At 41.6% G+C, this 27036-nt stretch overlaps 1 protein-coding gene across 1 annotated transcript in view; it reads left to right on the top strand.

Moving 5' to 3' along the window:
* The window catches only part of LRRC31 (leucine rich repeat containing 31), a 53377-nt gene that overhangs the window by 5298 nt on the left and 21043 nt on the right, over nt 1–27036 (top strand). Inside the window, exons 2-4 of the mRNA XM_075004542.1 lie at nt 21160–21416; nt 22713–22859; nt 23256–23423. Coding sequence (XP_074860643.1) covers nt 21160–21416; nt 22713–22859; nt 23256–23423 — 572 coding nt within the window. The remainder of the gene's footprint in view (nt 1–21159; nt 21417–22712; nt 22860–23255; nt 23424–27036) is intronic.

Raw genomic sequence — 27036 nt, 5'->3', positions numbered from 1 at the left:
CAGAACGTTGTCATCTTCTGAAAATTCCCATCACTGGGCTTAGTCCTCATGTGAATTTTCATGAAGGAATTAATTAAATTAATTCAGCCATTTGAATTACGTGAGGGGAGGAGAAAATTATTTTCACCATGAAAAATGTGACCCTCCCCCTTTATTTTTTTTTAAAGTCTCATAATTTACAAATGGCTGGAACACAAGACACCAACCCGACCAAGATAGTTCTCATGGAGGAGTCAAAATCAAGGCAAATACCTAGTATCTTTCAAGTTTTCAATATGTGGGCTTGAATGTGTACCATAAAATGTGTTTTCATTCACTTTTTAAGGGCATTTGAATCATAAAGTGGTTTATGATGCTGGATGCCTGTGGAAGTGTACCTGAGCCGTCCATGTGGTTATGATCTGCTAACACAGTATTTCTTAAGCATTTTGAGATCAGGGAATGCCAATCAATAATATTTTTATGTGGCACCCCTATGAAAATTTTCTTCAAAATATGGTTGTCAGACCCCCCCACTCTCCTCAAAAACATCCCAAACAGCATCATATACAGCAAAAATAAAATGAAGTAATTTAATCAGGTATCATAGCAATGAAGAAGTAATGTTATATAACATTATGCCTAGTTTTATTAACACAAAATATATACCATCAGTGTATTTTTCCAGATGCTCACAGCACATGAAACACTGCCTACATATTTTAAAGGTGTCTCAAGCATTAAATCATTTTATTGCTGAATTGAACCCCTTTTACAATGGCTCAGGGAATAGGTGGTAATTAATGTAGGCTTCCTGTACTGTATTGAACTAAATTTGTTTCTTGTATCTGAAAATGGCCAGTATTGGATGCTTGAGAGGAAAGCGGTAAATGTTGCAATTTCATTACAGCCTGCCTATTGGGGAAGTTTTTTAATCTCAGAGTTTGTTTGATGTTCTTAAGTGTGAGAGAGGAAAGTATTTAGAACTGGGAGGTAAAGTGGCAAGGACTGGGTGTGAAGACATTACTTGGAAATGAGAAAGTGTATTTTTGCTTTCACTTCTACTAAATCAATAAAAGTGTTATAGCCCCTACCTTGGACAGTTACATTGGTATAAAAATGCTTTTGTGTTGTATAGTTATTCCGATATGGGAAAAGGAATATGCTATACTGGTACAACTAGAAGGCACAGCTACTGAAAGTTGCATCCACAGTAGAGCTTTTGCTGATGTAGCTTTTTCAGGGGGGAAAATACTTACCACAATAGCTAGCCCAATAAAGCTTTCCAATTTAAAGGTGACTGTAGTAGCAGGTGACCATTAGCACTGATTTCCAAGCCATTCATAAAGGCCATGTCTACACTACAAAAATAACTTTGAAGTTGCTTACTTCAAAGTACAACTTCAAAGTAACATACTTCGAAGTTGAGCGTCTACACACACCCTACATGGGTATTAAACTTCGATGTAGGGCACTACTCCATTCCCAGGAATGGAGTAAGGACTTCAAATTTGGGCTCCCCTACTTCAAAATTAACTTCAAAGTAAGGGAAAACATGTAGACTCTCTGAAGTTAACTTTGAAGTTTGTTTCTAGTGTAGACACACCCAAAATGTATTTGCAGTTTGACACATTAACTACAGTTATGATTGCATAGTAAGTTACAGTCTGCTTTTGCTACATAAATTGTTTGCGATTGTGTGATTGTTCTGGAAGATACTGCAAGAGCAATTTCAAGTACTGTGTTGGAGCATCTGTAAGAGACATTTGGATGAGCTTTGTTTTGCTTTTTTGTTTTGTTTTGTTTTGGGGTTTTGTTGTTGCTTTGATTTTGTGTTGGGGGTTTTTTGGTGATGTTTCCACTGCAAATATCCACTGGAGATATGGCAAAAAATAATTCAGTTTCCATTATTTTGATGAGTCATGAGAAATATTTGCAGGTATGTGGTTATCCTTTAACTGAGTAAAGATCAAGGAATACCAACACCCAAACTAGTATCTGTTGATACATCCAATACAGGAGGACTAAATCCTGTCCTTGTAAGGAGATACACTAAATGGTTTCCCTTTGTTCCTATATGGTTTCCTTAGGTGTTTTCCATCTCAACTTTAGGTCTTGTCCACCTCAAGCCATTATGGTTTTAAATAATGTAATTGAGCGCATGTCTCTATTACATCTACACTAGAGGGTTTTGTCGACAAAACTTATGAAGCATCTATACATAAAGGGCTTGTCTATGCTTGCCCCCAACTTCGAAGAGGGCATGTTAATCAGGGCGATGGGAGATTACTAATGAAGTGCTACAGTGAATACGCAGCACTTCATTAGGCTAATTCTCCACCGTGGCAACTTCGAAGCTTCCAACTTCGGAGTGCTGGCATGCGTGTAGCTGTGGGCACTTCGAAGTGCCTGTGGCTACACACATGCCAGCACTTCAAAGTTTGAAGCTTTGAAGTTACCACGGGGGAGAATTAGCCTAATGAAGTCCGGCGTAGCAATCTCCCATTACCCTGCTTAACATGCCCCCTTCAAAGTTGGGGGCAAGTGTAGACCAGTCAAAATGTGTTTTGTCAACAGTCTGTCAACAAACCTTGGCACTTCTGCCAACAGTGTTCTGCCTCTCAGCAATGAGAAATAATGCCTCTTATGACCATTTCTGTGATGAAAAAAATGTGTAGGCACTCTGGACGGCCGTCTGTCAATAGACAGGGCTTCTGGTTCACTGGGCCACCCTGTTTGCTGAGCTTCCAGTTGGCCTTTCTGTCAAGAGAGTGGCCAGGCAATCTGGCCTCTTTCTGTTGACTGAGTGGATTGCTCTTTCGATCTGCTTTTGTGTGTGGATATGATCTGTTGAGGGAAGTTTTGCCACAAGGTCTCTTCCAAAAGTAACTTCTGTTGACAGATCACTGTAGTGTAGAGGTAGCCTATGGCTTCCTTCACAAAAGCTTTAGTCTGGTGCTTTTACTGAAATGTGGTTTTGAAACTCCACAAACTGGAGAGAAGCTTCCACTTGTGAGTTTTTCATGCTAGTGACTGAAAATATTTGTTTTTTTACTGGTGTACCTATGTAATTTACATTAGGTTTTATTTTGAGTACACTAGGAACATTTCCCAAATGCTCTTCTCGCTGAAATTCCAAATCCAATTCTTTACACCGCACTTCAGAATATCATTAGTGTGGATTATGTTTGTTTTGCGTAGAGGACACATTCTTGCATATGGTTTCTGTCTGTAGGAAGATTATAACTTAAATGTTTTGTTTCAGTTGACTTGAAAACAAAGAAATTACTTCAAGAAAACAACAGTTTGTCTGGAAGCTCTAGATATAGCTTGCAGCTATCAAGATTGGTAGTGACCTAGCCTTAGTTTGGAGGGAAATGAAAACAAACATAATGTACCTGGGAAGCTCAGTAATGCTATCCTATTTAGGAAAATTCCCACTTAGGCCAAAGAGCCCTAAATCATGTATCAAAGTCATGATTCTTTTGAAAGGCTCACTCTGGCTTCTAACAGCTGTCATTGAAAACTGCCACAAGAAACAAAAGCACTTTGAAAATAAAGAAAGTATCATTCTGATTAATGTAATAGTTAGGACATTGTTAAGAACTCAAAGGCTACTCAAAATTTTGAAGCAGAGTTTAGATAAATGCATGCACACCAGCTGTCCAGTGCTACATTCATGCATGACTCTTCTCTGATCCTATTGCACAAATCCTGGCTGTACAGCACATTACAAGGATGAAGGCAAGTTAATCTCTGGCTTTGGATTCTTACCCTCAACAAACCCTTCTTGGCAGCTGGCAGAACCACTCACCCAGTGCTAAATCTGTCTCAAATTATTAGGCAAGAGGTGCAAGACGCAAACTTCATGAACTAAAAGCACTCACAAATCTAATCACATTATGTGCAGTGTCAAAATGTGTATAGAACTCATATGTATCTAGAGAATTTATTCAAAGCCATCTACTTTTGTTAAAACCTACCCTAGCAGTCACAGTATATAATGTATAATGTCGACTTGTGGGAAGACTAACATTCTTTGCAGTTATATAAATTAAGATTTGATTAATTTAAATACTGCCTGCTTTGACATACTTCATGTGTATTTACAATTAGCATTTTAAAAGTAATTTGCAATATATCATTCCAATGGCTCTGTTCTATTCTTTTGGAAGGATAGAAGGGTAGTTTAAAAGGCACAAGTAAGCTTAAAAATACATCTTATTCCTGATTATTGTATATTTCCCTCCTCACTCTTTTTTTCCCCTTCTTTGTTTAGAAAAGCTTTCTTGGTTGCTCCAATTATGTCAAGCTTAGATTCTGTTTAAAAACTGAAAGAAATTTAACCTGAACAGTATAAAAACAAAATTTTTATTGTTTTTGTGATAAAACTACCCTGTAACTAGTAAAGTTAGAAAATGTGCTGAATTCATCAGTCCACAGTTAGCAAAATAAATGGCACTTCTGATACAAATAATGAACAACATACAGAGATGTACCGGACAACAGCATAAACATGCTGCCTTGATTGGGATAAGGTACAAAGTGAGAGACTAGAATTAGAGGATGAAATTCTAATCCTAGATATGTGGGCACAAAGGGCTTTGAGACAGATTAGAGTAGGGTGGGCAATAAGCAGTTCACCAGGGTTAGCCCCTAGTGGGCTGTTGGCAGTTCCTCCAGCTCCCATTGGCCGGGAACGGTGATTTGCAGCCAATGGGAACTGCAAATGGTCATACCTGCAGCTGTGCAAGTCAATAAAGTGCTGATAGCTCGCCAGGGACTAACCCAGGTGAACTGCATCTGGCCTGCAGCCACTTATTACACACTCCTGGATTAGAGTCCATCTATTCTGGAGATACCATCACTGGACTAACCAGGTTATTCACAGAATCACGGGCACATTCTTATGTTCCTCAACTAACATCATATATGTCATCGTGTGCCAACAATGCCCAGATGCTTTGTATATTGGACAGACTTCAAACCCTCTTAGACAAAGAATTAATGAGCATAAAACAGACATAAAAACACTCCTGATTTACAAAGCTGTCAGCCAGGACTTTAATAGAGTGGGCCATTCTGTTAATGACCTGAAAGTTTGCATTTTACTGAAGAGGAATTTTCATAGCAGTTTGGAAAGAGAGGCTGCTGAACTCTCTTTTATACTCAAATTCGACACACTAACACATGGTTTGAACCGGGATGGGCATTTTCTTGCTCATTATAGGGGCTCTTATGCATACTTGGCTTTACCTAATTCTTAACTTCCCCCGCCCCGTGTCCCTCTGCTCTCTGATTTGCTCACCTTGATTATATTTTTCTAATTTATCAACCTTGATTACTATGTTTGGTTCTCTGTGGCTTAAATATTGAGTCTGTTCTGGTATGGCTATCATCTGAAGAAGTGGGTCTGTGCCACGAAAGCTCATCACCTAATAAATTATTTTGTTAGTCTTTAAAGTGCTACTTTACTGCTTTTTTGTTTTGACAGTATATAGATTAGCATGACTATCTCTTTGTTACTATGTTTGGTTAAGGGAGATGACAACATAAAACAGAGGCCTGCTGCCTAGCCGAGACCCAGAAGGAACCAACTACCAATTTTGAATTTGGTTCAGGATAGAAAGCCACCGGATACTCTTGGGCTTCAATCTGGCTAGCTCTGATGGCCTTCTCTTCTGCGTGAGGTCAGCAAAGCAGCATTTGTGTGCCCTGCTTCTGCAAGCTTATGCCTCTCTGTGCTGTGAGTGTGCTATAGAGCGGGTGTGCTGACAAGGTGCAGCACCGCAGTGCAATAGAGGGCACTGGCTGGCAGGAGTGCAGCACTTCATCATTGTGCCAACCCTCTGAGCAGGAGGTAGTGTTGGTGGTACTGACTAAGATTTGGTGGGGAAATGTGGGGTCAAAAATGACATGACCTTCTTGGACTTGGGTACAATCGGGTAGCCTTGGGTCCAGATCAAGTCTGGAAAATTTAGGTCCTGGTTAAGCTGGAGAACTCTGTGCAGGATCAGATGCTTACATGGTAACTTAGATCAACTCTGTCTTCAGTAAGCACAGTGCTGTTTCTGGCTACGTCTACACGTGAAGCCTACATCGAAGTAGCTTATTTCTATGTAGCAAATCGAAATAGGCTATTTCGATGAATAACATCTACACGTCCTCCAGGGCTGGCAACGTCAACGTTCAACGTCGACGTTGCGCAGCACCACATCGAAATAGGCGCTGCGAGGGAACGTCTACACGCCAAAGTAGCACACATCGAAATAAGGGTGCCAGGCACAGCTGCAGATAGGGTCACAGGGCGGACTCAACAGCAAGCTGCTCCCTTAAAGGGCCCCTCCCAGACACACTTGCACTAAACAACACAAGATCCACAGAGCCGACAACTGGTTGCAGACCCTGTGCATGCAGCATGGATCCCCAGCTGCAGCAGCAACAGCCAGAAGCCCTGGGCTAAGGGCTGCTGCCCACGGTGACCATAGAGCCCCGCAGGGGCTGGAGAGAGAGCGTCTCTCAACCCCTCAGCTGATGGCCGCCATGGCGGACCCTGCTATTTCGAAGTTGCGGGACGCGCAATGACTACACGGTCCCTACTTCGACATTGAACGTCGAAGTAGGGCGCTATCCCCATCTCCTGATGAGGATAGCGACTTCGACGTCTCGCCGCCTAATGTCGAAGTTAACTTCGAAATAGCGCCCGACGTGTGTAGCCGTGACGGGCGCTATTTCGAAGTTAGTGCCGCTACTTCGAAGTAGCGTGCACGTGTAGACACGGCTTCTATAAAATAGTACCTGGGAAATAGGTGCATGTTGTACAGCATGTGGGAAGAAGAGACTATCCTGATTTTCCCTGGGCCTGAGAGAAATTATTCACTATAAAAACATAGTTCATTTTCACTAACATGCTAAGGTACTTCCAGAGATCTTGAAGTATTACATGTACAAAACAAAGCAGCAGAAATGTAGCATGTTGCAGACTAACAAAATGCTTTATTTGGTGATGAGCTTTCGTGGGACTGATCTTCAGATCTGATGAAGTGGGTCTGTCCCACGAAAGCTCATCACTGAATAAAATCATTTTGTTAGTCTTTAAAGTGCTACATTTCTGCTGCTTTGTTTTGTTGGAGTACAGACTAATGTGGTTACCTCTCCATTATTATTACATGTACAATGCATTATAGTAGAGGCTCAATCTTTCTAGAAATCCATTAACTCTCCTCAAGTCTTAGTGGTCACGCTCCCTTTAAGAGCAGTATGTAAGGAAGTTTCATCTTACTAAGACTTAAATATTTTTACAAAATATAATACAAGATATAAAGATATACAAAATACTGTTATTCTGCAAAATATTATCATTAGGACCCATTAGATCTCAAGAGGTCACACATGCTAGAGACATCTTAGATAAATCAGCCTAAATTAAGTTTGTAAAAACTAAACATGAAATACATTTTGTGGCTCAGTAGCCTTAATTAATCAAATTTTTGTACTTGCAAAATTCAATAGTCCATAAAGTGTCCTGCAGTCACTAGTGGAAATAATTGAGGTTTTCTAATGTTCTTCACATAAGAGAAATTAACATGAAGACTAAGTTGTAGCTGTTTAACACCTAGTTTATTTCAGGAGTATTGTATCACCATTAGTCATAATAATATTTTTAGTTCCTCTGAGTTAAGGTAAAAGACATACAATTTTCTCTTGTATCCATTTGAAATTTTCTGCTAAGTATGGAAGTTTTTTTTTGTTTTTGTTTTTTAAGAAAAGTAAACATATATGCTATCTGGAAAAAATTGTACTGTTCTATTTATGAAAGAGATTTTGAAAAAATCTTCAAACTGATCCGTTTGATTCTGTAAAAATTGTAAAGTTTCCAGCTGCATGTGGAAGGCATATTCACTCATGAGAATATTTCTAGCAGACAGCCAATGCCCCCCAATGAGCACACCGTACAATACTTATTTCTTCCTAAAGTCCTCCAATCTAGAGGTAAGTAACATGATTTAAAATGCCATAAAGGAGACTAAGTAGATGTATGAGGTTTTTGGTAATAATTTAAGGATATTTAATTCCAAAATCTGAAAAATCATTCATTTCCTGATATTTTATAACTATGACAGTACTGCACATTACGCTAAAACGATTAGCATTTTTTCCATTAACATGTATACTTACACTTATTAGGAAGACTTTAGTTTCAAAATAAAAGAATACACCATAAACATCCAAGAATTTGTGTGTTCACCATCAGCCTTCATTTCAAGCCGCCTTAGTCACATGATTGGCAGCTTTTAAAGCACATGCAGATTAACACGTCAAAAACTGTCTTAACTAACGCTGACTTTGCTTTAAATACAAATTCAACTGATGTTGATTAGCTTTATCCCTCTTTTCAAGCTGTATCCACTCTGACATCACAAGCCCTTTTCCTATACCGTCTATTAAAGAGGCTGTAAAAACATAATTACAAGAAGAGCACCATGCTGATCTGATAAACCTATTTTAACAGTTAACCTGCTAATCTCTTGTTAGCCTTTAAGATGCTTGGTGCATTCACTTAAAATCTTACTGTTCCCAAAAGAAATACAAGAGAAGGTTCAGAATTACATCCACTTGTACTCATTTTTCTATTGATTTTTAGAAGCTACATGCTTCTGCTGTTTGACAAGCATATAGTTCAGAATTATGTATCCTATTAGACTGGGGGGAGCTAGGGGATGAAAATCCTGTTAAGCATATTGTGAGGCTAACACAGGGATCAAGATGGTTATACTGCTCAAGCTGACAGTTTACTCTTTAATTCTCACTGTCAGCGAGTTAACACCTCTCAAAGTAAATACATAGTAAAGGACAGACTCTAAAATGTCAGCCAGCTATTTGTTTCTTCTCATAACAGTCTCAGCCAAAAGGAAACTTACTAAAGTTCTTCAAACTGTTAGCCCCCTGTGCTCCTGCATGAATATTCAGGAAAGGGAGGGAACCTAAATGAAGCAACAGTATACAATGACCCAAAAAACTGCTAACTTAATGGCAAAACCTGAAAAAACTGAACCAATCCCACTGAACATTGCTCATGGAAAGAAGTTTTCACCAACAAAGAGAGGTTATTTACCATGAATGATGCTTTTCCTAAGGAATATTATGGCATTAATTTTGAAGCCTTGTTGCAGGGTTGCATAACATAAATTTTCTCTTCTGTGGACATTGTTTTGTGGATTACCTAGTGTAGATTCACCATGAACAAGGCCATGGAGGCCAAATCCACCATCTTCAGACAGTTTCCCGTATCAGATCTTGAAAATCATTTCACAAATATAATTTTGTCAGCCCGCCCTAGCTGGCATAGACTGAGAAACTTTTTTTTAAGACAGTTGTTCAGACCCATACAAACCTAAGTAGTGCTAGGAAGCATTCTATGCTCAAGAATAATTTTTCCCATTTGTTTTTTCCATCCATGCAGCCAGGTATCTACATGCCAAAGCTTGACATCTGAAATGTAATTAGTAGAACTACTTCTCAAAATTTTTTCCTAATCAGACAATTTTTAAGTAGCATGGCTGCATCCTAAAGCTAGAAAACACTGTGTCAGTTGGCAGCTTTCCCCAGCAGACCAAGAACCAGGTCTTGCCTCAAGAATCTCTCAGAAAGTTTGTTGGAAAATAGAGGGTTTAATATAGACAGACAGGCAAAAAGGTCCTCTCAAGGTGAAACAAAGCCATCCATATAATTAGGCTGTTTTTCTTTGATTTTGTCTAGCAACAGGAGGCTGGAGATGCAGAAGTAGTTTCAACATCAGTGACATTCAGAGTTGGCTTCTTGAAACAGGATTCTCGCATGTTTTGGGGAAATGGGATGATAACAATTTTCTGAAGGAGTCACTAAGCACATCTGTCAGTAGTTGGTCTTGGCTGGATTATACTGACCTGGAAGGACAGGGTTCTGAATCATTCAGTGATTTGCTGCCACACATCTATTTATACTTTTAGGACTACCCCAGTTGTACATTTTCACTGGAATGAAAGTGGGGAGAGCAACATGGAGAGCAAAGAGAGACCCGAAGGATGAAATGTAGAAGGGAGCTAAGAAATGGAAGGGAAGCTATGGTTAATTGAGCCAAATGTAATCAAGAGCTGAACACTGGAGGGGAGAGGAAATCATCTCTGATGTCATTGTGACTGGACCTATCAGTCCTTTGTAACCTGCTGGAAGCATCAGTGCCCTGATAACTCTGTAGTTAAGAAAAATCCTCTTAGACCAGGCCACCATCAAGACTTAGATTTCCAGGGGATTAAATCATTCAGAAGGAGACACTGACTGATCAGGGTCCAGTAGGCCAGTTAAGAAGGTTTTCTTGCACCTGCTTGGAAGAGTGCTGGGTGAGGCTGATGTAGGGGCTGAGACCTTGAATACTAACCCAAAACTCCAAGGACAGGCTAAGGACTTTGCTTAAAATGCTGCAATCAAACACTTAGCTTTTATGTCCCTTTATTAGTTTAACTCCCCAGGCATCCAAATACTCAAGTTATTGGTTGTTTAACCATTTAAAGAATGATGCAGAGATCATGGAATAAGCCCGACTGCTCCATGTAAACTGTCAACATGCATCAGTGACACCATTAGCTAAGAGAATAACTTGGAGGATCACTATATTATGTATCATAAGACATTTGAAGAGTACTATATAAAAAGGAGACTTCAGAAGTGTAAGACAAAATTTTAGATACCTTGAGAACCCAAGAATATCTTTCTGAAACCTTTGCAAAAGAGAAGGCTGGCCCTGACCACCTGTCAGACATGACCACATACCTGCAAAACAACAGGTTGTAAGTGATGGTGAAGTGGTGAAGGAAACAATGGATGAAGCAAATCAGATTCTATTCAAAGAATTTACAAATAGGCAAAGACTTATTTATCCAGCTAGTGGTGTGCAACTGACTGCAAATACAGAGGCAAGACAAGACAAATCTAAGTCTTATAACAAGAGGTCTGTCAACTGTGGGAAAATAATTGGAGGCAGAGCAATCTTCCCTCCAATTTGACATAAACAATGGATATGATTTACATGGCTCAGCTGGCAGTATTTGTATTAGTGTTTGAAAATGGTGGTGTAAAGGAAGATATTGGACAAAGCCGCCTGTGAGGAAGTATACAAAAGGGGAAGTTATTATAAGTTCAAGAAGTATGACAGGTGCATTATGGAGGTGTATGCCTGGCTGTGAAGATAGTGTCACCAGCAGGGATTTGACTTTGATTCCTTGACCATGGGATGCTATTCCAAGAACTGCTAAACAGAGATGGAGTTCACCTTTTGAGGAAGGGGAAGACTGAATTTGGACTGAGACTGGTTAACCTAGCATGGAGGGCTTTAAACTAGGTTTGACGTGAGCAGGTGACCAAAGCCCACAGGTAACTGAAAACCATAGTGACTTGGAGTTGGGTCCGAAATGGGAGGGAACGTGGGCTATAATAGCAGAGAAAAAGGAGGGACTAGGCAGAACTGAGAAGCAAAACCAGATCAATATCTTATATACCTATATACAAATGCAAGAAGTATGGGTAATAAGCAGGAAGAACTTGAAGTCCTGATAAACACAGCTTTGACCTAGTTGGTATCACAGAGACTTGGTTGGACAATACACACAGCTGGAATATTGGTATACAAGTGAACAGCTTACTCAGAAAGGATAGGTGGGGTAAACGGGGGACTGAGGTGGAGATGGACCTAGGAGGTGCAATGAGAGTCTTTGGGTTAGGTTGAAAGGGGCCAAAATTAAGGGTGTCATGCTAGAGGTCTACTACAGACCCACCCAGGTGGAAGAGGCGGGCCGAGACCCACTTTGTCAGATGTATCATTTAAGATTACTATCAAAAATACTTTAGACTTAATTGCTTATCACCAAACACAAGCATGTTCATTCCAATAATACTTATTCTGGCTAAGGTTCAATAGAATTTAATAGAGAATTTTCCTGAAGTGAGGCCTGTAGAAGCAGATCTGTTATACCAGATGGTACCATATGAAAGAAACACTGATCCTGTGATTCTGTTGATTTCTAATTAGTTCTATAGTAATTAATATAGTTTACAGACCTTGTATGAACTCAGGAGATTACCCATTCATGCAAATGATTAACTGAAAGGGGATTACTCCTGGCATAAATTCAACCAAAAAGAATTTTCAGCACTAAAAAGCTTCTTTGACAAACTGGGAAATGGTAATACTACATAAAATATTGCAAATGTATTCTTCTAACCCTGCAGTTCTCAAAATAAGTTAATATCAAAGCACTAAGAACACAAACATGGTACTGTAATGTAGAGATACATTTCATATTATGAATCACACTTTTTATAAAATCAAAGCACATTCTCAATGTGATTCTTGGGAATGAAAATTAGCTAAAAGGTAAATTAATTTTTAAAACACTTAAATTGAATGACTTTTAGCCCCAATTTTACATACATATGGGTAGAGCCCCTTGCCTGTGTATAAAAGAATGTATGCTTTGCCCCTTTATTGCTACAGTGAACTGTTGGGGAGAATAGATAAGCACTCTAAAGAGTTCATACTCTTCCTTCAGGAAACTACTACAGCATCTTAACTGAGAAAGTTTGAAGGTCACATTCAGGACAGAAGAAAAAGCCCAGTTTGGGAGTATTAACATTTCAATCCACTACTATAGGAGAAAACAATGAAAAACCTCTAGTAAGGAACATTTTGAATGGTATTTTTGAAATGTAAAAAACACAGTAAAAAATTCAAATCTGAAGTGATAGTTCTACAACCCTTGTGTGCATGAGTAGTCTCAGTGAGTTCATCAGAATTATTCATACAAAATTACTCATGTCCATTATTGTTTGTGGGAGTGTTTGGTATGTCCTTTGTAATTCAATCAGTGTAACTTCGGTGGTTTTCTGGTCATTCTAAGACCTTAGATAAATATTGAAATAAGGCGTTGGTTTTAGGTTTCATAACCCAGTGAAACCTGAGTTAAACAGCCACCCAAGAAAACAGGTTGTTTAGCACATGGGTGAGCAAACTTTTGTCAGGCCCCACTTTTCACCCCTGCTATTAGTAGGACCCTCCTCCCACCAGCCTGTCTAATGTAATCCAAACAGAAGGAAATTTCGATTCTGTTCATAAGAAAAAAAAATCAGCATGTGTAAGAAAATAAGAATTTAGAATGAAAAAACTTTATGAATTAGTATGTAAATGTGAATACACCTACATAAAAATAGTAACATATTTCAACATTTTTAATTAGATGAATGAGCCTGAGACCCAGAAGCTGATCATGCTGCGTCCCCTTATGAAATTTCATACCCCGCTGGAGGGGCCCGTCCTCCACTATGTGGACCCCAGTCTAGCAGAATCAGTTAAAGGCTAAACTCTTAGGCTTGGTCTAAACAGAGCCGCTCTCCCAGCAGCTCCATGTTAATGAGCAGCCTCACAATTGCAAATGGCTTCTCATTAGCATGGGCCCATGGCTTATTAGCATAGCCGCGTGAGATCTCGCTCTCAGCAGAGGGAGGTGCTGGCATTAAATAGGCCATATGGACATGGCCCTGCTGGCAAAAAGCCCCTCTGTCACAGCCCCCAAGGGCTGGGTTTTTTTCATATGAACATAACCTGAATTTCCTTCTGTTTGGATTACATTAGACAGGCTGACGGGATGACGGTCCTGCTCATTGCAGGGATGAAAAGTGGGGCCTGACAAAGGGGGCTGGCTACAGAGGGGCTTTTTGCTGGCAGCGGCACACCCACACGGCCTCTTTACTGCTGGCACCCCCCTATGCTGAGAGTGAGATCTCGCACAGCTATGCTAATGAGATGTGGAACCATGCTAATGAGCAGCAATTTGCTACTGCAAGGCTGCTCATTGGCATGGAGCTGTTGGGAGAGCAGCTCTGTGTGGACCCAGCCTTAGGCTCCATCTACACTACAGCGATCCTTTGAAAGAAGTTCTTCCAGAAGATCTCTCTCGAAAAAACTTCTTTCAAAAGAGTGCATCCACACACAAAAAAGCGGACTGAAAAAATTGATCCATTCTTTTGTTAGAGAGTCCACACGGCCCCTGCTCTTTCGAAAGGATGAGCCAGGGATCAAAAAATTCAGTGGCATGAAGACTGCTCTTTAGAAAAAAGGGCCCCCAGAGTGTCTATACATTTTTTTTTCCAAAAGAGTGTCTCAGAAAAAATATCAGAGAGGTAGCCGTGTTAGTCTGTAGCTTCGAGAACAACAAGAAGTCTTGTGGCATGTTATAGACTAGCAGATATTTTGGAGCATAAGCTTTCGTGGGCAAAGACCTTCATCAGATGCATCTTGGAAAAAGGCACTCTTCCTCATCTGGGAGAGGAACTGGGCCATCGGAAAAAGTGCTGTGTTTTTCTGATTTAATATCCGAAGAACATATTTTGTGTGTAGACGCACCATGGGATTTTTCAAAAGAGCCCTGGCTTTTTCAAAAAAACTCACTAGTATAGACGTAGCCTAAAAGACTTTCACCTGAATTCATTCCTCACATATGCATGCTGAATTCAACTGAGATACACATACACCAGTAGTAGTCCAGGGAGTGAAAGGTGCTGGAACTACAGGATTGATGCTGCAGTGCCCTCAGACTTGGAAGTGGTTACCATTATACACAGGGATTTTACAGTTGGTTCAATGGCTCTCAGCACCCCTCCTATAAAACTGTTTCCAGCACCTCTAAATGGAGCCATTTCCTTTGCACTCATCTTCAAGTAATGTCATTTGCTGTAATGGTAGTGTAGTCTTGGTTGCATTTCAAGGTTTCCAAAGACTTTGACCAGCTTTGCATAGATGAGGCACATCTGTCTTTGGCAGAAGTTCTTTTGATTTCATTTTAGCTGCAGCATGTAAGTGACACCAAACACCGAAGGGGTATCAAACACACAAATAAAAACCAAACTGGGAATATGCATGAAGTGATTATAGCAGTGGAGGCTGCAAACAATGCAACTGCACCAGGAAAAGGAAATGAAATGGCGGGTATACAGAGTAAGAGGACAGAAGAATGGGCAGCCATAACAATTACATTAGAATAAGTTTATTTTTGTCCAACCACCAACAGTGTTATGGCACACCATGATAACATAACCAGGACCTGAAACTGACCCAAATAAAGCATGGGACCAGTTTGGGGATACTGATTGCTAAGATGAGGTGATGATTTCTGGTGCGGTGCCACTGAATTTGGGAGCTTTGCTGTATTTACTTCAATAGATGCAGGCATAGGTGCTGACTCTGTGGATACTGTGGGGCTGGAGCACCCATATAAATAAATACTGAGTGCTCAGTACCCACTGGCAGCCTCACAAATTAGTCTCTTCCCCTCCCAGCTTGCTCATTTCAATCAGCTGTTCAGTGATGTGCATGAAGTGCTGATGGGAGATGGGGAGGATGGGCAGAAAGAGGTAGGGGAAGGGAACAGTGTGAGAAAAGGCTGGATGGGGGTGAGGTCTTGGTGGAAAGAATAGGGTGGGATAGAGGTAGGAGGGGAGGGCAGAGGTCAAGCATCCCCAGAAACTGGAGAAATTGATGCCCCTGGATGCACGATCATACCCAAAGACCAGATCTCTGTCTTGAGAAGTTGCACACATTGGGAGGGAGGGGGGAAGAAGCAAAGATGCCTGGCTGTGCAATTAAATGTTATAGTCTGAATTCAAAATAACTTTAAAAAAAATTCTTGCTTATTAAATGTATAAAAACCTTAAATTTTGTATAGTGTTTATGCCAAATTCATCCCTGAGTAACTCTATTGATGAGACTGGAATCAGAGTGGGGTAAATTTGGTGCACTGTACTTATGTTCTGTGCTGTTTTAACTGAGGTACTTTTGAAAATAGGTACATGAAATAGATAATTTGGAGGGTGGATTTATGTTATAAGAGGCACTACTAAGCTGAAGAGAAAATCCCCAAAATGATACTGTGATTAAGTACATAGAATATAGGATTTCAGTGTTTGCAAATCCCTTTTTTTTCCCCCACATCAATTTGTGGCACTAATCTTCTAATGGTATTATGCCCTGGGAATATATGCTGGATTAAGGAGTCACAATGAGGCAAAGTACAAAACTCCAAATTAATCTGTCTACAATGGATGCTGAGCAGAATGCATTTTAAACTAGTTTCTTCTAGAGCAGATTCTGTGCCTTTCCTCACCCCATTTATTATACAACAGAAAGGGCTGATGAAAGCATGTGTGCATGGAGCACTCCAACCATACCACTGGGCACATACCACTGGTCTTCATATCACCTGAGAGACACATCTGATCTTTTGGTAACAACAAAGGGCAGTTTTGCCCTGTCAAGTGCCAGAGTCCTAACTAGGGGAAGAAGACACAGAGACTTCATCACACAGCCATAGAACCAAAATGTAAGAGTGCTCATTGGAGGAAAAGTCAACCATTGCACTGTTGAGTAAGGAGAACATGACCAGGCCCACACACTGCAATATGCAGCACATACTAATCCCAGACCACAAACTGGACCATTTCCAAACAGTAGCACTGACCAGATTCATCCTGCTCTGAACTGAAATCACTCTGCTGTCCCCTTTGCCACCATAGCTACTGCAAGTAAAGCCAGAGGTACATCCTAAAAGGGTAGGAAATCAGGTCACTTACAACTAGCATTTCCGTCCTTATAGTAACAGTAGCTGCTGTTACTGTTGCACTAGGTTTTCCACACAATCCTTTAAAGACCTGTAATAATGAAAGCATTTCTGAATGGACAGTGTGCCACAGAAAACACTAGTGTCAAAGCATTAATGTTAGGTTTAAGGTAAAGAACTTTAATCAGTTTTCTAAAAATTGCATTTTAACTGCCTCCCTGGAGTTGCAATGAGCATGCAGCATTCTACTCCATCAGCTTCTGACCCTTCGTTGCAGGAAAGAAGGGAACAGCTTGTCCACATTTCAGTCACCAGCACTGGATTCCCAAAGAAGAAAGAAAAGAGCAAGGCAAGGTACTGGGTCTAACAGGCTGGAGTTGGTTTGGCAGTGGCAGCAAATGTGAGATGAGGTACTCAGAGATGTGATGAAATAGAATATAGTAAGATGATATAAATGTAGCTCAGAGGTTTGAACCAGTCAAAATGGTATCACCCATGGAAAGATACAAGCATGAGGAATCAGGATAGTATTACCAATCCTGGTATAAGATCATATTAACGAATGGCAAAGGCCAATAAAGACCTACTTGGAGAATTATAGTACCTGGAGATGGAAAAGACCTGTTAGGCCATGGGTCAGCAACTAAAATAGCAAGAAGAACCATTTTTTTTTCATATTCAATTAACTCAATAAATCAAGAGCCTCCATACATGTGAATATGAGACAGTCCTTAATAAATAACATTAAACCGTACTTTTTGTAATCACAGTGCGCAGTGATGAACAGTGTAATGGTTTGTAATGTGATACATGCTCATGACAGGATGTTTACAAATTTTTTACATATTCTATTTCCTCACAATTTACATGTGTGTGTTTGTACCACTATCTTCCTGACTTTCACTCCTAAACCTTCTCTCCCTTTGGAGGACACTAGATCTCTTTTGCTTCTGCCTGTCAAATATGGGGGGTGGGCGTGGAGTTATTCAACGTTTTGAAATCACATGTAGGCTACGTCTACACTAGCCAAAAACTTCAAAATGGCCATGCAAATGGCCATTTCGAAGTTTACTAATGAAGCACTGAAATACATATTCAGCGCCTCATTAGCATGCAGGCAGCCGCGGCACTTCGAAATTGACGCGGCTCGTCCAGATGGGGCTCCTTTTCGAAAGGACGCCGGCTACTTCAAAGTCCCCTTATTCCTATGAGCAGATGGGAATAAGGAGACTTCGAAGTAGCCAGGGTCCTTTCGAAAAGGAGCCCCGTCTGGATGAGCCGCTCGGCGGAGAGCCGCGTCAATTTCAAAGTGCCGCGGTCGCCCGCATGCTAATGAGGCGCTGAATATATATTTCAGCACTTCATTAGTAAACTTCGAAATGGCCATTTGCGTGGCCATTTTGAAGTTTTTGGCTAGTGTACACATGGCCATTATTTGCTATTTAGGTATGAGTTGTTCATTGTTGGGCTTTTAAAGACATTCACCATTTATCGAAAATAATCAGGAGAAATAATAATAATAATAGTAATCACTGTGTTAGGCCAACTTATCCATTTCCCTGTCAGCAAGTGTAGTAAGTTCCCTGCAGTGCATTTTCTACTCTTTTTTCTAGTCTAGTTTAAACACCTGCAGCACAATTGGGAGACTCATTCACTGCCTAATAGTGTCAAGAAGATTTTCCTGATATTCAGTCCAGGTTTTTCCTGTCTTAATCTCATCCTGTTTACTCCCAGCTATACCCCTGTGCTTCACCCTAGATAATTCCTCCCTCTCCTTGTTGTTTAAACCTTGCAGCTATTTGCAGACTGCTTTCATGTTTTCCCACACCACCTGTCTTTCAGGCAAACTACATAATTGCTTTCAAACTGGTCCCTCCAGCCCCTATCCTGATCAATTTGTTGTTCTTTGCCAACTACCCTTTAGTTTGGCAGTATCTTTGATGGGTTCATGATTTATTATCTCTGGACCTCTGATCACAGTAGTTTTCTGTGTACTGGGGACACAGACTCCTTTGAGAATGTAGAATGTAACTCATACTCCTTAATTTTTATAATGTATTATTTGAAGGGAGTTAATGTTCACTCCAGGGACTATTCTCACAGTTGTGGACTTGAAGGTACTCTGTTTACCCAAAAACAGAGACAGCACAGGCAATGGCAGAACAAGTTTCCGTATATTGTCCTATCAATATGGACAAGTTCAGTAATTCAGTCTCCAAGAGCCATACAGTTGTTAGCCTTTCTTCTGTGACTGTAGTAAACAAAATCGCTTACTAGTAGTCAGGACCAGATTTAGGGCAAGTGACCCAGCAATCAACTGCGGGGTCAGGCTCAGGATGCTGTAAGGTATTCAGGTTTAACAAATGGGGATTGGGGAGGCAACAAAGTCTGTCTTTGCCTGGCATGTCATGCAGTCTAGCTCAGTCCCTGCTAGTAGTAGTTATGGTAGGGTGGTGGGATAGTCCCGTATTTGGGATGCCAAAAAGGCGTCCCTACTTATTTTTTAAAAGGAACTAATTGTCCCATATCTGGGACGTTCTCCCCTCACTTCCCTGAGCATTGGGGAAGCAGGGAGAACATGGGCACCTGCTGCTTCCCCAGGGCTCGGGGATCGCCAGTGACTCCTGCTTCCCTGGGGCTCCCAGGGAGTGCCAGCAACCGCTGCATCCTTCCCGGCTCCCCCAGGGCTTGGAGGAGCCACCCTTCCCCTTCATATCTCCCTGTCCCTTATTTGATCGTGTATCTTGATTTGTGGACTCCATTCAACCCATAACTGAACTGATATTGTTGCACAGATAAACACAAAGAGATAGCTCCTCCAAACATTACTCAGACACAACTGACTTCAGTGGGAGCTATGATTGAGCAAGGATTTCAAGTTTGGCCCATAGAACTGTATCACTTACAGCCCAGGTAATTGAGGATCTAAAGTGAACAAAAACAAGCTAGCTTGTGTTATCTCTCTTACTAAAACATTTCCAACCAAAGTATGCAAACTGTTTAAACGCTCTGCTTAGCGCACACTCCTGCAGTCCTTTTGGAGCAAATTGAGGGTGAGCGAAGAGGTGGGAATAACAAAGAGCTTTTTTCTTCTGATAGTCTTGTAATTTGATCTATAAACTGACTCAGCCCTTCTACAATCAGCTAGTTCCACAACCTGTAGGAGGTAGAAAGATAAGTACCCAAGTCTATGTCATGACTTCCTTATTTTTTTACTCTAATTTATTCTAAAAGCAAACTGACAAAGCTAGTCAAACGAATTATTCATTGATCTGGTTATAAAAAGAATGTTTCACTTGATAAATATCTTGCAAGACCTGACAGTTCAAAATTCACAGAACAAACAGCTATACAGGTACAAATTGCATTTGATCAACCTGTTTGTACAGAACAGCTGATTTCAAGTTTGTGAAGATAGAAACTCTCTGCCAGACAACAACAAAATTAAAACACCCAGAAAAATCTGGTACTTAAGGAGGAGAGAACTTCACTTTTAGAGCACAGTGCATTTGTTTTCCAGTCCTTGACAGTGCTTTAAAAAGTGCAACTGATCCTTTATTCCAAAAATGGAAAGACAGGTACGTACCTTTGTCTGTTAAAATATTAAAGTCCCAGTGCATGAAAAGTTACAAATGTAAACAGAATGGCTTTACAGTGTGTGTGTATATATATATATAAAATTCTGCTTTGTATTATATCGTTTGTTTGGTGCACTAGTCAGGAGAAACATAGTTGCGATTAATCAACTAATTAATTGTATTAAAAAGTTTTCCTTTTCCACCTCTTAAACACTTGTCACTTCACACACTTTCCAACAGAACATCGTGAAAACCAAATAAAACATTTAAAAACAGCGTGGCATGTAAATTAGCTGTATGTAAAAGGAATGTTTCAGCCTAGTTGCTAGTAAAATAGTATGAGAACTATATATCAAGGGCCCAGTGTTTCTGGTGTTACTTTATAAGTTTGTTTTTCTTTTTGAAAGAAGGAAAGTAATGCTTGCCTCAAACCTGAAATTAGCTGGTAAAAGCAAATCACAAGGCTTTTCTGGCTTCTGTAAACATAGATGGTAAAATCCTAGGTCCACTGAAGCCAGTTTGAGCTCACGATGTCATTCCCACCTCAACATTTGGCAAAGGGATATCTGCAAATAATATCCATATGGATGTTAGAAGGGAGGAGAGAAGGGAACTACCCATTCGGTGATCCCCCTCCACCGACAGAATGATCTGGCTTTAGCATTACTCTGGTCAATGAACCAACATAAAATAGCACCAACACAGTAGAGACTTGGGTCCATTGTGCAAAATATTGAGCACCTCTATTGTGACACTGAATGCCCTCACCTCACTCTGAAGGCAACAAGCATTGGGATGAAAATAGAATCTGGTCCACTGAATGATGTACCATTGATACTGACTTGGAGAGAATGGTGGGAAAGTAACAAAGATATTCCTGATTGTATCCACTATTTTGGTGGGGGAGGAGGTGACCAATAATAAACATTGCTAAAAAGAGTTCTGCTTATGTTTGTCAGTTTTCTGAAAGGAGTAAACCAGAGTTCCCAGGATATATATGAAGAGGGCATCTTGAAGAGATACCACCTTCAGTTGATTATGAACCAAATCCAAAGGACGAAATCCTCCTGGGAAAAGTGCTTGTCAGGCACCAGAATCTTCAGGGGCTTACACGCTGAGAACTCAAATGGCAAAAGCAAAACAGAAAGTGAAGGTGCAGAAATCCATAACTCTAGGCCAGATAATCAGAATGAGGAGCAAGTTCCCCCTGTAGCAGGTAATGTTGATACCACAGTGATGGATGTGTTAGAAATGTATTAATGAATGAATGCTTAGTTTTACTACTGGCTAGTCAGAATCCTGTGGTTTGTTGCTAGTAGTTTAATTTTTATGTGTTGTTTTCTCCTAATTAAGCTACTGTCATTCTGTGCTTTATAATCTGAGGGACACAAAGTAAGAACTGGAGCCCATGTTCCAGAAGCTGGAGGGAGAGATTAGGCTTTTGAGTTCCTCCCTCCCTTGGTTCCTAATGCCAGAGGTCAAGGATGAAGGCAGACCAGAAGTTGTAGAGTTTATGTGGGACATCAGCCCCTCAAGTGGCAGCTTTGTTTACCTGTGTTTGAGGTCAGACTCTGCCCACAATGCTGCTAGAGTAATTTTAAGACAACAAGAGCAGGTATTACCACTTGGTATTGGGAAGGTGGAAACATGTCCAATTTTTGTGTGTATATAAGGTTGCTATTAACCTCTGCAACGTGGTTGAAATAAAGCTGTCATTGAAAGGCTGGTGGAAAGTGAGATTTGCAAAAGGGTGGAGAAGGAGTCTATGGAAAAAGAGGGCTATTGTCTTTTATGCAGTTTTGGCTGCTTTTATTTGGCCAGGATATTAGGTAAAATTTTACATATGTGTTTAGTGTTTCTAAAGGCTGGGATATTTTACTTTCTTACACATTGGAATGAATAAATAAGATGAAAGAGAAGTTCTTGAGCAGATCCAAGACCATCCAAGAACCACCTCAGTATCTATTGGACATGCAAACAAACAGTAGAAGTAGTGTTCAGAGCTGTCCCTGAAGGGAGAGCAGAAACACTGAGACTGCACCACAAGGATTAATTTAACTGGTGAAGCTCTGTTGCTGTGCTTTCAGTCTCTACCAGCACTATAATAATCAAGCTGAACTGAGGTGGTTATAGTACTGTTTTGCAAGACTGGTGCAGGGGTACATAGACTATATCAGCTTACTGAATTACAAGGATTTCATATGCTAGATGTGGTCCTCTTAACATCAAAAGTCTACAGTGTAGATCAACATTTTTCTCTCATTCAGCATCTGGTATCATCAACCAGGGCATAATGCACCTGTTCCCATTACTCAGGTAACAATGGTCGATTGACATGGTTCAGTAGTTCCACTAGTGACCTCTAAAATGGGAATGCAGTCATTCCAAAAATGCTTCCTGAGTTAGTATGTTTCATTATGTCTTAAGATGACAATTGTAGTTGCACAAGACAAAATCTCTTGGTAGGATTTACTTGTAGAGGTAACCACAACCCTGTTTTTTGGTTATGCAGACAAGCCTCATCTCATTTCCAAAATAGACACAAGATCTAGTATGTGGAGAGTTAAGCAATTCATGCAGAAGCTGGGCAAGAAGCCCAACAGCAGGTATATGGACCTAAATAATTGTGCATTAGATGCAACTGATTTAATAGAGCTGGGTAAGCATAAGTTTTCCTATCTACCTACTGAAAATGTATTATGGAACAGAGTTCTCTACTCTCATTTGCCAAAGAAATAGTCCACCCCTGCCCTCTTTTCCACTCTCTAGCTGATAATACTTCCTTCTTTTCAGCATTTTCATCATGATGATCCCAAAGTATTTTGCAACATTAAGTAACAATTTAAGTGACACAGCAGTGCTGTGAGGCAAGTAGATAGCCTTATACCCTTTCTACAGATAGGAAAGCTGAGGCACAAAGTATTTATTTAAAAGACAAATCACTCTGTATCATGTTACTATATTAGTTTAGAAAAGCACCCCTGCACTGAGGCATATTGACATGCACACATTCACAAATTAAGTGGATTATTTTTGCTGTTTGTTTTACTTCTAGTTGCGGTGTTACCTTTTGTGCCAGAGCTGGAGGAGCTCAATCTTTCTTGGAATGATTCAATAGGGGGGGCTCTGAAACCACTTGCTCTTCGGCTCCATCATGTGAGCAAGTTAAAAACTCTCCAGCTAAACAACTGTGGTTTGACAGATGAGGATATTCCTTCTTTAGGTACAGTATGACAGCTACATTTACTTCCCATTATATCTGTACTTCCATTACACCACAGCAGCCAAAAATCAAAGTCTGTGTGTCTCCACATGGAGAATGTAAATTCTTAGCTCTAAGTGTCAAACACTTACACTTGTGACTAATAACAGAGAGGTAGCTGTGTTAATCTGTATTCTAACAAAACAAAACAGCAGTCATATGGCACTTTAAAGACTAACAAAATGATTTATTAGGTGATGAGCTTTTGTGGGACAGACCCACTTCTGCATAGGCTTAATCTCATTGTGTTCAATGGGGCTATTCATGTGGGAAAAGTCATTCTGAAGAAGAACTGTATGTAGGCGTGAAAGCTTCTCTCTGCCTCTGACAGAAATTGGCCCAATAAAAGATATTACCTCCCCCATATAGTTTCTCTGAAAAATGGAGAGTCGTATTCAGATGTCTGTCTCTCTTTGACATCTCTACTCATTTAATACAGAATAACAGACAGCAGGAAGCACAGCAGACAGGACTGCCCATTGATCTGGATGCCCTATCTGTGGAGAAAGGCCCCCGCCCCATGGAGCATCCACACAGCTCTGTGTTAATGTTTGGTAGAGCAACTAACATTCCAGACACATTTCTCACCTGTGTTTTCAGGCCAATTATTGATCTATAGTCTGCTTCTTGAAGAGGCTTTGACTAGCTTATGTGAGAAGTGGAAAAAAACCATTCTTCGCAGTCATTGTCTTTTATTTATCTTTAGGGTGGGAAAGGTGTCTGGAATGTTAGTTGCTCTACCAAACATTAACTCACAGCAAACACTGCTTAGGAAAACAGTTTTGCAATCAAAAAACTGGTCCATTTTCAAGATTTGGAACATTATTCTAAGTACAGTAAAAGCCATATTATGTGGCATTCGTATAACTAGCATGCTCGGTTAACTGGCATGTCCAGCTGGCCATAGCTGCCTGGCTGGGCCCAGCAGCTGCAGAGCAGCTACCGGGGCATTGGCAGAGGAGGGCTGACTGCCCAACCAGGACCATCAGGAGTGGGGCCGGCGGGCCCAGATTGCGTAACTGGCACATTTTATTATCCAGCAATCCACATTCCCCAAGGATGCCGGATAATGAAGCTTGTACTGTAGATGTAATTGTTAGACACAGCTATACTGTTAGGTCTGGAGAAGACGTGTGTAGGCTTGAAGGCTTCTCTCTGCCGCTGACAGAAATTGGCCCAATTAAAGATATTACCTCCCCCATATTGTCTCTATGAAAAATTGAGAGCCATTTTCAGATGTCTCTCTCTCTTACTTAGACATCTCTACTCATTTAATACAGCATAACAGCTCTGTCGACAGCCACGTCGTGGCTCATGGCTAAGAGGCAGAACACTGCTGGCAAGAGTGCTGAGTTCTTCTTTGAGTGATTACTTATGTCTGTTCCAAGTTGGGTGTGCGCAGACACATGCCCAGTTGCTGGAAGCTTTTTGCCCTAGCCAGTAGCCATAGGTTCAGTGCAGCACCCCCTGGAGTGGCACCAATATGGTGACAAATATATCCACTGCCCTCCCCCTCCCCTGCTCACTTCCTCCTTGCCGTGCTGCCGGTCATTGGAGCTCTTGCTTTCTCTGCTCAATTCTTTAGCTAGTAACCTATTGTAGCGTACATAGTTCTTGAAGAAGTGTAAATAGTTTCAGTACTTGATAGTTAGTGGTTTAACTAATAGCAGAGGCAGGGCTTTCTGTCCTCCTTGGCACCTCGGCGCTGGGGAACACCTGCCTCCCCAGGCTTCTAGACTTGTTCAAAATGTGGCAAACATATGCCCAGAAGTGACCCCCATTCAGCCTGTTTGATTTGCTTGGGGGAAGGACACTTGCATGATCGCTGTCCTATTTGTAAGGCCTTTAAGCCCTGAACTTTGACAGATAGGGCCCAATGCCTTAAAGTCCTCTTAATGGAGGCGGCTCTTAGGTCTCAAGAGTCTCCAGCAGGAGTGGAGAGTGGAGCCCACTCAATGCAAAGTGCACCGGCGCCATCAACCACGTTGCTGCCTAAGGACTCCTGGCACCGAGAGCAGGTACAAGCACCGGCGCCTTCTCGGCACCATAGGAGTCAATCGCCAGTGCCAATGAAGAGGACGAGGCACGAGAGGCATTTCCTGCCAAAGTCAAGCGGGGTGACCTCAAGTCCACGGCCCCAGTGCACACTGACGAAGGGCAGGAAGTGTGTCTGTTGAAGCTGGTGTGGAGCAGGAGCCTGTAGGTGCTGGACTTGCCCTCAAAGCCAGAGGCATTTCGAGCAGCACAAGAACTTCTGCAGATGACGGTGCTGGGTCCTTTTATGTCTATGGAGGACAGGCACTGTAGCACTGAAACAGAGCAATTGGACATGACACCAGCACCAAACCCTGCGCTCACGTTGACGCCAGCACCGACACAGTATTTGGTGCCGAGCACTCTGGTGTCAACCCAGTAGACTGTGGGCCATTTTCAGGTGCCCTATGCACCAGCACCGTCCTCAGAGGACATGACATAGGCATCGACTCCAATGGCCCTGCTGTGGTCATATGCTTCTGAATCAGCATCGGAGTTGGACTCCTTTTACTTGAGCTCCGAATGGAGTGGGAGCTTGACAAGGTCACACCAGAGCTGTCGTAGTCATTGCTCAGATGATACAGGTTTGCCGCTGGCTTCACAGGTGACTCAGCAGTGGCTGTTCTGGACCCCGTGGCATTTCACGAGGCACAGGGCCAGGCTGTTGGAGTGCCTTTAATGGTGCCAGGGACCTGTCAATCCCGTGCTTGGCACTGTCGATATCACTGGGTGCCCCACCACCGGCAGAGACAGGAAGCGGCAGTCATGGTGAAGCCACCTGCGTCCACTTTGTTGGCGTCGACCTCGGCGCTATTGTCTGTGCCATCGCAGCAGGAGTGGACCCCTTTGGTGCAGAGCCATCTGTAATTGTACCTCCGGTGCTGATGGGGCAGGCACCAGCAACGACTCAAGTGCAGGGAATGATAACGGTGCCATTTGTGCCACCTGTGGTGGGGTTTTCTGGCCAGCCGGTGCCTATGCCAACTCTGCCTATGGTGCACCCTGGTTTGCCCATGATTTCCATGGGGACCAAGTGCCTGAAGAGGTCACTACTGCCCTTCCCCTCCAAATGGAGGTGCAAGGACTATCATCTTCTTCCTACCCGGATGAGGTGGTGGTGGGATCTTCGGCCTCACCTGTATTGGATGATGGCAGGGCTTTTCAACAGCTCCTTAGGAGAGTGGCCCAAAACTTGGGGGTGCAAGCAGAGGAGGTCTGGAATGAAATGGACCCTGTCACAGGCATTTTGTTCTCCACAGGCCCCACCAGGGTGGCTCTGCCCATAATCAAAATAATTGCCACTACAGCTGAAATGGTTTGGCAGACCCCTGCTTTTTCTGTTCCTCTGGCCTGTAGGAATGAGAGATGGTATTTTGTCCCATCCCAGGGCAATGAACATTTGTTCACACACACCCCACCTGACTCCCTGGAAGTGGACACTGCTAACCATAGAGAGCGCCAAGGGCTCCAGGGTCCCTCCGTGACAAATAGAGAAGCTAAATGCCTGGGCCTCTGTGGGAGGAAAGTCTATTTGATGGGA

Source organism: Carettochelys insculpta, chromosome 10, assembly GCF_033958435.1.
Source record: "Carettochelys insculpta isolate YL-2023 chromosome 10, ASM3395843v1, whole genome shotgun sequence".
Lineage (NCBI taxonomy): Eukaryota > Metazoa > Chordata > Testudines > Carettochelyidae > Carettochelys > Carettochelys insculpta.
This window is presented reverse-complemented; position numbering and strand designations above follow the sequence as displayed.